Source organism: Boleophthalmus pectinirostris, unplaced genomic scaffold, assembly GCF_026225935.1.
Source record: "Boleophthalmus pectinirostris isolate CB_2022bp ecotype Guang Dong unplaced genomic scaffold, ASM2622593v1 HiC_scaffold_14, whole genome shotgun sequence".
Classification (NCBI taxonomy): domain Eukaryota; kingdom Metazoa; phylum Chordata; class Actinopteri; order Gobiiformes; family Gobiidae; genus Boleophthalmus; species Boleophthalmus pectinirostris.
Window position 1 is genome coordinate 8,403,481 of NW_026571047.1, and position 12,051 is coordinate 8,415,531.

The 12,051-nt window shown below is 35.3% G+C and overlaps 1 protein-coding gene across 1 annotated transcript in view; it reads left to right on the top strand.

Moving 5' to 3' along the window:
- LOC110173678 (zinc transporter ZIP11) overlaps nt 1-12,051 on the top strand; it is a 172,168-nt gene that overhangs the window by 96,363 nt on the left and 63,754 nt on the right. Inside the window, exon 5 of the mRNA XM_055150042.1 lies at nt 11,697-11,793. Within this exon, the coding sequence (XP_055006017.1) occupies nt 11,697-11,793 (97 nt within the window). The remainder of the gene's footprint in view (nt 1-11,696; nt 11,794-12,051) is intronic.

Consider the following 12,051-nt stretch of genomic DNA (forward strand, 5'->3'; position numbering starts at 1 on the left):
TAGGAATATCTGTTTGAATCCAGAAGAGTCTGGAACCAGACCAAAAACCTCAGTCCAAACTTCCAAATTACCAACTACAACTGCTAATTTCTATTACGTGTCAATCAAACATGTTCCTCTTGAAAATTCTTCTAACATTCAGAACATAATATATAACTTCTTTTACCCATAAGACTTTGGTGCTTTGATTGTTGATTCTGCAGAAATTCACGCTGTTTCTTAGTCCACTGTGTTCTTTCTTTGTTTTTTTTTTTTTGTACTTTATAACATTTGTTTTGACACAAACAGACCATGTTTCTCTGTTTGGTTAGTCAGAATCTGAATTTTAAATGAGTTTTGTAAAACCCAGATCTTCAGATATTTTTGTTACATTAGTTTTTAAGCTATACCTCCTTTTCTTTTCACAAAATTTAAAATGATATTAATTTATTCTTTTAGGAAAACTGAGAAATTGCACTACTGTACGACCTCTGACCTATGCCATCAGTTACTGTAACACTGCATACAATGGAAGTATTATTGGTTTATCCACCTGTCAATCACGGCAGGATGTACAGTAGTTGTGTACAGGATAGAGAGACTAGATATAAGACCCATATGTCACTTGAAAGTTTTGTCAAAGCATGTGGTTTTGACTGGCCAGGTAACTAAAACCACTTTCTACACTTGTTCATGTGATTTTTCTTTTATTTATTTATTTATTCTTTTAATTGTTGTATTTAATTTGCACTATACAACAAGCATACAGACGGGACAGGACCATACAGTAAGTACAATACAGAACAATGCATACAACTTCCTGATTCTTTTTGAGGTAATTTTTAACCATTTTAACCATAGACAACATACCTGACATTCAAATTTTGCACATCGCCAAAAAAGCTATTGAGGTATTATCTGTTTTGCGATACACTACCAGTCAAAAGTTGAACGTTTTACTACTTTCTACATTTTGTATACACACAGAAGACATCAAATATATGAAGTAAGAAATATACTAATATAATATATATATATATATATATATATATATATATATATATATATATATATATATATATATATATATATATATATATATATATATATATATATATGTGAAGTAAAAAGTATAAGTTCTAATGCCAAACCCTGTTAAACAATGACAGAATTCCAAGAAAGAAGCAGTGTCTGAACAGAATTAATAAAGTTTATATTTTTTATTTAGTTTAATGCATAATTCATTCCAGAGCTCTATATCTTTCAAAACATAACACTTTATACTCTTTTTTTCAACAAACAAACAAAAAATAGAATGAGATGGTGTGTGGAAACTTTTGCCTGGTAGTGTATATTTTCCATCTCAAACTGGGCACAGATTGGTTGGAGGGTGGTTTAGTTTGGAGCAGTGCATTATGTATGTTTTTTTTTTTTTTAGTTTTTAAATATTATAAAATGCAGTGTGTTAGCGCAGTGGCTCGGTGACCACTTCTCTGCCACTGATTTATTTGAAACACTTTCACATTCATGTAGCCAGTTCTTTTAACAGGCCAAGCACAAATGCCTGGCACATACATTATTCATGTCTACTCACACTGCCTTTGCTGTGTCGATTTAGAACTATTATCATGAAGGAATATACATGATAATAGCCTGGTCTGAAATTCAATGTATATTCTGAATGATGCAAAGAATAGATAGAACCATGAAATATCTGAAATATGCATATCATGTCAAACTTTGCTCGTGCTGGAATTTAAATGGTCCAAAACCTAAACAAAGATAGGAGCTGTCACCTGCTTGTTTCTGTGGATATGTAATTTGTCTGCCTGGAATGTTCCACAGTATGACATTAAACAGCTCTACATTACATTTATTCCATTACAGGTGGTTTCATAGCCCAAAAATACTTAGAAAATCAGACACTGACTGTGAGCGGGGTTGCTTTTCCACAGAAATGACTTGTAGCTTGACCCCCAGTGGAAGCGTATTATGTTTGAACCCTTTTGAAATTCAAATACTCCTTCAGTCTGTTTGGCCTGCACCTGGGTCAGCTGCCAGCACATTATAATGCTGGGTGTACACTGACTGCAAGTGTGGTATGGTTCAGGACCATAGACTGTATATATACATGGACATAACTAACTAACGTGCTAGCTCCCACTTTCCAAATTGGAAGTTTGCATGTGGGCGCTTCTGGCTCCTTCTGATTCGCACACAAATGAAGCCAGCCTTGACTCCGATTGACACCTTTGAAGTTTGGAAAGATTACTATTATTATCTCCAATCAGGCAAAATCAGCCAGTCAAAAGCTGTATCCCAGGTTCCCCATTAGCGCGGTAACTGTTCATACAACCCAATACAATACACCTTGTCCACATTACATGGCTGAGTCGACTGCTTTGTTGTTGTGCTAAAAAGCTGGATGCCCCGGTACGCTTCGTTGCCCTGAGCTGGTAATAAGCACAGTCGCAGTGACAGAGAGAGACAGGAGCGAATCAAAGGCAACCGCCGACAGCTCTTTTGTAGCTCAAGACCTTGTGGGTAAGCACCGCTGTTCAGAGGTGGGTACAGGACTCGCTTGTATTTACAAGTTTGGATGGAAACTGTACAATCTTTTTAATTTAAATGGCTGGTTAGACTACGCATTTCACTAAAATGTAGCTTACATGATTATAGTTTAAGGTGCTATATTACACAAAATTGACTCTTGTGAGCTTTAAACCATGGTATAATTTTATTTTCTCATCAAAAACATACCTGGAGTTTTTTTGTTTTTGTTTTTGTTTTTTTTTTTGTTTTGTTTTTTGTTTTTATATCCTTTATCAATATATTCCAATCCTTTATTTCAATAGCACATTTCATAAACCAAACAGTTTTCAAAGTGCTGCACAATACAAATAAACATATCCAATAGAAAAATTAAAATAAAGCTCCAAAAGCTCCACAAATCTTCATTAAGACGATAAAACTAGTAAAATCAAATAAGAACAAGAATACCAATAAATAATAATAATAATAATAAAAAAAAAAAAACATAAATAAAAGACACAGAGGACCACACAACTCACGTGGTGTTAAAAGGCAGAAAATAAAAGAACTTAAGATGAAACTTAAAACACTCCACTGTGGGGGGGACTGTTCAGACATTATTATTCATCTGTCTACATCTCCAAAGCTCAAATGCTCTGTTCCACCTTGTGATGTCATGAAGCGATAGTTTTTAAGTTAACAGCTACATTTACCTTTAGTTCAGTAGAGATTGGCAATTCCAGGACTGAAAGTAAACAAATGTTTCTAGTGAAGGTCAAGACATCACAAGGTGAAACAGAGCGTTTTCTGTTTGAGAGAAGAACTCTCAAACAGCATTAATATGCAGAGTGTGTGTGTTAAACTTTTGTGAATGAAACAAAACACAACTCCAGGTATGTTTATGAAGACATAACAACATTCTAACATGGCTTAAAGCTCACAAGAGTCAATTTTGCGTAATAGGACCTTTAATGAAATAATTGGTCATTTTGGGGTGTCCTGAGCAAACTTTGAAACCACAAAAATACAAAAAGCACGGCTAATTCTCTAGTGCCAGACACCATGACACAGACATTATGTACTTTGCTGGCTCAAATTGCTGTAATTTGATAATGTAATTTAGTGGGTTTGGTGCAGCGGCATCTTTCTGACCGCAAAACTCCAAAACAGTTGCAAAATAGTGATTATATACAAGAAAAGCATTTATAATATTAGACGATTTGAACACTGGTGTTTCTTGCTCCGCTCCTTCAGATGTAATTAGATATAAAGTACTATATTTTGTGCATAAGATGGTTGACGACTATTTTCTCACCGTTTATGAGTAAAACTTAACACCTTGTTTAGCACCTTTGGGCTTAATATGTTGTGCAGACTTATTCCAAACTTTAAATGTGAATTTCTCCAGAATTATTGGTTCTATCAACATGGAATAAAAACTGCAGTGATGCTGACACTCTGCTCTTTATGAAATCCACATGTCTATATTTTGATAATATGGAGAAGAAAATCGAAAGTTGAGATTGATCAATATGGGGGGGAATCTCTCTCTATGTATATATATATTTTTTTTTTCCCCATATCACCAACTCTACCTTTAAGTCTATATTGAACTCAGCTTTTTGCACTGGCATTTGACACAATCTGAGCGCTGTTTTTCTTATTTTCTTGTTTTGCACTGTTGTATTTATTGAATTTTATTACCTGTTTTATAAATGAACCTTGGCCTTTACCTTGAATAACTTTGGACCACTGCAAACTGTTGAACTAGTTCTGTTTCTCGCATTCTGTAACATTTTTGCTCTGGTTCCATCACCTGCTTGTTTCTATGGATATGCCATTTCTCTGCCTGAAATGTTCCAGAGTATGACATTAAACTGCTCAACCTTACTTTTATTCAATTACAGTTGGTTTTATAGTTCAAATACCTAGAAAAACAGGCATTCTGACTATGAATAGGGTTGCCTCTCCACAGATCTGACCTGTAAATCATCTGACCTTTAGGATCATAAAAATCAGACACAGTGCCTTCAAAAAGAATTAGCAGTCCTTTTCAGTTTCAGTTTTGCGAGATAATGATTCAGTTGGTTTGATTTTTCAGCTCCATTGTTTTCCACCACAGCCATCCGCCCTACACCTACTCCAGATCAGAGGGTCATGTCTGTCTGAACACTCTTATTATTTCACACTGGGAGCACAACACAAGCTCACTGTTTCATTTTTTGTTTAAGGCTAGAATTATTTGTAGCTTTGTGAAACAGAATAACAGCCCAATAAACTGAGGTTAATTTGAGATGTAAAGCAAGCACCGCAAAGCAAAACTCCCAACTCCCAATGACTACAAACGAAGGGCATCCAAAAGAAATGAAAACAGCATACAGATGCCAGGGTATTTGACAACAGGGCTGCAGCGTGGTTTGAAATGTGATTCTTGTGCTAGTTTGTCAGTTTGTTTGTGTGTCAGTCTTTTTGTCAGTTCCTCTGGATATGTTTAAAAGAAATGTATGTAGCTTCGGCCCTTAGGTTTTTTTTTTTTTAAGTCACAGCTGAACTTGGGTTGCCAGTGGCTTAACTTGCAGATAGAGGACACTAAAGAGATGCACTAATCCAGCTTTTTCTTTTTTCTTCTTTTTTTCCAGCTGTTTTGATGTTTATTTCCTTGAAGCTGAATCTCTCATGTAATTACAGCATAGTTTTGTATAAGTAAAAATAAAATAAAATAATTAATTTAAATTCAAAGCATTCTGAGACTTTCAGGGCCAATTATGACTAGTCTTATTATATTGCTGTAAACTTGAAAACACCACTACATGACATCACAAGGTGGCATTTTGGGCTTTGGAGGTGCAGACAGGCTTTTTTTTTTTTTTTTTTTCATGAGGTTTAGCAGTACTAGTCGAAGACCACATGGTGTAATAAACAAATACTATTTTGTAGGGATGTAACGATATTCAAGTCTCACGATACGATATTGTCACGGTATGAACCTCACAGTATGATATTTATTGCGGTATCGTGGGAAAGCTCACAATATGGTGGGGAGGCTCACGATTAGGAATGTGACAATATCCAAATCTCTTGGTACAATATTTTCACGATATACATCTCACGGTCCGATATTTATTGTGATATTTTGTGGAGGCTCAAAACCGTAAATATGCTACTTTTCCTTTTAAAATGTCTTGACAAGACTTTATTCAAAGAACTAAGATTTAAAAGTGCTTAGATCAGTTATTTCTTCAGGTAGTTTTTTTTTTTTTTTTTTTTTTTTTTTTAAGCTATTGATGCACTATAACTCTTAATTTAAGCAAAGAGACTTGTAATTCGAGATATTGTGATGGTCCACGATATTATTGTGAGAACTTTGACAATACAATATCAGAATATTTCCGTTATTGTTACATCCTTACTTTTTGTGTTGAAAATTGCACTATTGTCTATAAAGTGCTTTTAAAATGCCTTTTAATTACAGGCGCTTTTATAGCTCAAAAATACATATAAAAACAAGCATTCTGACTTTCAGCAGGGTTGCCTCTCCACAGATCTGACCTTTAACTTGGTCTGGTTTGGTCTCCATGAAGATAGAATGGGTTAATACCATACTGTGAAACATTCCATACAGAGCAATAACATCTCCATGCAGTAAAACATTTGATGGACCATCAACCAGAAGAGTTACACAATGCACCTTTAGGGCCATTTAGAAAAAATGCAATATTGTCTCAAAAGAGCTTTTAAAATGACTTTCGTCTTACATCACTTCATATGTCCAACAAGGATTTCAGGTGAATCAATATTTGGAAGCCAATATCCAATCTAGCAGGTTTTCCAGGATCAGCGCCGATTTCAAATACCGGAATCAGAACGGTGCATCCAGAGCACACCTAGAGGTGTTTCAGACCAAATAAAAAGACTCATGTGAGGTTTGTTCCGCTTTCTGATCAAATCAAACCTATCTCGTTTGAACGTGTCAACCTCGAACCAGGGGACACATGTACTTCAAGTGTATGGCAATTCAAATCAAAATCGTACATAGTTGCTTTAAAATGTGAATCCTGAATGAAGTCCTCTTATTAAAACATAAATCGCAAATGGTTCAGGCCTGATCGATGACTGCTTATTTTCGCTGTCACATATTCACAGACCGGATGATGGATTAAAACCGAACTGATGCTTTTGCTCTAGAATTAAGTCATGTTTATCGCTTAAAGCCTGTAAGAAACATTTCACTTCCACTTTGATGCTTGTTATTGATTTTGACGATGTGATGTATATGAATGCGTCCATTGATTCTGTGTGTGCTTTGAATACTTTTTTTCAATACAGTTTTTCATGGTGCTCTGCATTTTATTACAAGCTGGAGGTTGCTGACCCGTGCCTGTGTTCTCTCTGCCCGGGTGAGCTGGCATTTCTTGGCAAGTTTCAGATTGAAACTTCACAAGTAGAAGACTCCAGATTTATTTCTTTTGTAGAGTGAGTGTGAGTTACTCTGTTCTACAAAAAATCCCCTGCGTACTGTCGCCATGGTGCCCGATTTCTTTTACCTCCCAATGTTAAGTTTGCTGTACCTTCAAAGCATGAAACACAGAGCTAGTTATTATTCACCATGATGAGTTTAGAAGCACATTAGACAGCGGTTTTGCCCTCATAGTAAATTTGAATAACAGCTCACATGCTAACCGTGCACTTCCTGATTCTCTGCACATGAAAAGCTTCATAATTAGATGCATCCTAATTTTTCACCACAGTGATTATATGAGGACATTTCACAACTTTGAGAGGCCATAGTACAGTTTTGCCCTCACAGTAAATTGTTAATAACAACTAGCATGCTAACCGTGCACTTCCTGATTCTCAGAACATGAAACGCTTCATAATTAGATGCGTCCTAATTATTCACAGCGATGAGTATATGAGTGCATTATACTATTTTCAGAGACCAGAGCAGTTTTGCCCTCATGGTAAATTGCTAATAACAACTAGCATACTAACAGCACACTTCCTGATTCTCTGCACAAATGAAAAGCTTCATAATTAGATGGATCCTAATTATTTATGACGATGAGTATATGAGCGCATTTCACAACTTTCAGAGACCAGAGTGCAGTTTTGACCTCACAGTAAATGTCAATAACAACTAGCATGGTAACAGCACACTTCCTGATTCTCTGAACATCAAAGGCTTCATAATTAGATGCAGCCTAACTACTCATCACGGCGAAGAATTTATGATCTCATTACAAAAATTGTCAAAGGCCATAGGTGTTTTGCCCTCTCGGTAAATTGCTCATAACAGCTAGCATGCTAACAGCGCACTTTCTGATTCTCCGAACATGAAACAGTTTATAATTAGATGCATCATTATTCGCCAAGATGAGTTCATAAGCACATTTCGCAACCCTAAAAGGCCGGAGCGCAGTTTTGCAAATACAGCAATGTTAACGACAACTAGCATGCTAATAGCAAACTTCCTGATTCTTGAAACAGTAGCCTCATTTTTATCTCAAGAGCTGCTTAAACAATATATGTACTGGACAGTGGTGGATGAATTATTCAAGTTCTGAAAGTAAAAGGGCAGATACCGTAACAAAATATATTACAATAAAAGTAAAAAGTACCACATCAAAATTCTGTTTAAGTACCCATTTAAAAATGTACTTAAAGAGTAAAAAGTCAAAGGATTTTTCATATTTTGAGGTCTTGAAAGGCCTCAAATGTACTGATTTTGATACATATTTACGCTGAATTTTGATCAACAGAAACAATTGAGTTGATAATTCTTTCCCTCGCTGTTTTTATTTGCATATAACTGTTTACTCAAACTAAAAATGTCTTCAAAATAAACAACCTCAGCCTTTCTAGCAGCTCTGAAAACAATAAAAAAATATACTTTTACTTTTCAGTCCAGTTAAAAAATGTAGTGAAACAGAAAATAGTAGTAGTGAAGTGTCCTCTTTAAACTGTACCGAAGTAAAATACAGACTTGAGTACTTTACTTTTACTTTGTTATCCCACCATAGGTACTGAGGTAAAACACATTTCGCTCCAAAAAAAACACAAAAAAAAAAACAGGTACAGCCATTTCAATTCATTTGTTGATATTTTTTTTGTTTGCAATTCCCCCAAGCGAGCATAGAGTTGGAATAAAATAGTGGGACAGTCTAACAGGCACAGATGTATGCCAGCACCATCATAACAGCTATTTGTTTCAACTTGTTTATTACATTGGCTCCTACTGCGTCACGCCATTTCTTTTTGCTTTGTATTTTGTATTTCACTTGGTTCTCAGATGATTTTAGAGGGTTTTGGAGCAGGCTGCACTCTGCCTTTTATATTAAGAAAAACAGGAAACACACTGGTGGATGTGCAGTGTCTGTCTGTCCCCTTTTGGACCTTCACTCGTACATCTGGCAGTAAACATTTCAAAAATAACAGTTTGGTAAGTCGGTAATTCCCCGTGGTTCTCAAAGTTTTCACACTACGTTCCACCTGAGGCAATATTTGGCCTTCCGAGTACCACCAAAACTAAACCAGGGCTAAACTGTGACTAAACCAGGTCTGAACTAGGACTACATTTCAATACTAGTTTTTTCAAGGAATGTTACACTATTTTCTCTTCTGTTATAATGTTTCCTCGTCACAAACAGACCTGGAGTCGTGTTTTGTTTCATTCATACACGTTTAACTCACAAACCCTGCATATTTAGGCTCAGTTCTTCTCTCCAACAGAAAACACTCTGTTCCACCTTGTGATGTCATGTGGTAATAGAGGAATTATACTGTTGTCCCCTCATCAAAACATCCCTGGACTTGTATTTTGTTTCAGTCACACGTGTTTCTTGAATATATTAATCCAAATGTCTTTCTGCATTGTCTGCATCTTTTTTTTAATTTTTTTATTTTTTTCCAATAAAAAAAAAAAAAAAAAAAAAAAAGATATATATATATATATAATATATATATATATAATATACACACACACACACACACACACATATATATATATATATATATTATATATATATATATATATATATTATATTTATTTATTTATTTATTTATTTATTTATATTTATATGATATTTATATGAAGTATTTATATTTATATTTAAACAATTATATGATTTATTTACATTTGCCACCAAATTTTAATCACCTGACAATCTCGAGATGAAAAAGTGACAGTCAACTCACGTGCAGGGTTCTGTAGTGCAGTTAAGGACAGCAAAATAGCTCTTGTTAAAGTACGAAAACTTGACAGAACGAACAGTGGATGACCGATTATTTTTTTTGTTCAGTGTAAGGACCATGCAGTTTGCCTGATATGTGAAGAAAGTCTGGCGGTTTTCAAAGAATATAATCTGCTTCATCAGGGTCAAACAATTGTGTTATATGGCCGACACGACTCCGGCCCCCTTCACAGTCAAGAGCAATAATGTGGCCGCCATAGAAAATAGTTCGGTGACCCCTGCTGTAAACAATCCAAAACCATCACAAGACTCAACCTACTGAACTACTTTTCTCAAGGTGCCCAAAAGCATGTATAATATGTGTAAATCAATATTTGAATGGTGGAGAAATGCCTTTAAAGAGACCCCCTCAGAGTTGCCTTTAGACTCATTCATGCATAGGATACACCTTTTGGCTCTGTACTTACTTCAGTTTCATTTTCTTATTGGTGAAACATGTAGTATTTGGCAGTGTTGCGTAGTCATTTTAGTATATATAAAAAAAAATAATAATAATTATAATAATAACAAAATAAATAAATAAAAAACATAAAAATCTTTTGTTGGTTAGCGTGATCTGCAGCTATCCATTTGGCTCTAAATATCTCAATTGGACTGTGCACTTTTCCAACCCATAAATCAGCTGACTTCTTTGAGTCGTTTTAAATGAATATTATGATTTAACATATCCAAGTTCTGACATAATGATCCACAAGTGCCATAGATTGTTTAGATGTAAATGTATAGCAGACAAAAGAACTTCTTTAAAAACTAACATTGATTGGTCAACCTTGGTGCTATTAGCCACATATATAGATATTATTTTTCTGTCACCATGGACATACTTCATGAAAAGATGTTATCCTTGTGTAAACCTGGCATTGTTTCCGCCTGCACATTGTGTCAATACATGGTCAATATTTGTCCTTGCAGTGCACCCTTGGTTGAGTTGGTGTCTCTTTCTTTTAGTGCTGAGAAGCTGTGGCTGTCTGTGCTAACATCATGGTTTCGTGACCATGATACAATACGAGTTCACTTTATTGCATTGTGTCATTATAACAAAGTAGTGTTGTCATGTTACTCAAACTCTCGTTACTCAAATTTTATGACTCAATAAAGAATAGATTTGATACAGAAAATTATCATTTTAAAAGCTGTCTTTTAGACAATTTTTAGGCAATTTTCAACCCAAAATAATATTTGTTTATTACATCATGTGGTCTACTTTTTTCTTCAGGATCAATACCCACTTAACTGAGAACTCGTTTCGATACTAGTTTTAGTACTGATCAGATTCTGATTTGCAATAATTTTGACAACCCTAGGTTAAAGGTGCACTGTGTAACTTTTCATTTGGGGGTCTATCACCTGCTTGTTTCTATGAATATGTCATTGCTCTGCCTGGAATGTTCCACTGTATCTTTGCCTTACATTTACTCAGTTACAAGTAGTTTTATAGCTCAAAAATACCCAAAAAAAAAATAGACATTCTGATTGTGAATGGGGTCGCCTCTCCACAGATCTGGTCTGTAACTTAGTCCGATTTGGTCTCCATGAAGATAGAAAGGTTTAATGCCGTTCTGTGAAACATTCCAGACAAAGCAATAACATCTCGATGCAGAAAAGCATTTGACAGACCATCTGCCAGAAAAGTCATTCAGACATGTTTGAGTAATCCTTTATTATTAGCCTGTCTACATCTCCACAACTGAAAATGTTCTGTTCCACTTGAAGTAGCTGGTACACACACATAACCTAGAATTTGAACTTGACATTTTTGTTTGACATTTTATGGCTTGCTCTCTCCTCATGTCTTTTTTTTTCCTTCTTAGTTTTATTTCTTATCAATACTTTTGTTCAAACTTGTTGGTAATAGTCATACAAAACTAATCACACACAAAAGTTGAGATTGCGAATAACACTTTAATTGGTCTTTCTTTCTTATGTGCATTTCAGGGAGTTGGATCGGACCCCCACACCGCCTTGGCCCTCCCTCCCGACTTCAAGCTCCAGAAAGAAAGTGAACATCAGCTGGAGATGAGCATCCGGATAGGTAGAACTGGACCTCACCCAGGCAAGCCTCCCTTCATATACCACAACTACCATCCATTATTACACCCATTACCGGCAACCCCCAAAAGGTTTCTACGATGGCAATCTGTTTTCTTCTTTTTTTATCTTCTTCTTTTTTTTTTATCAAACTTCAGTTCTTCAAAATCAATCTTTTCTCTGGGGGCGCTTTCAGGAATCAGCAACATTTTAAGTTTGCATGTTGATAATTTTTGGAGTTTTGTAATCACTGGGTTGTTCT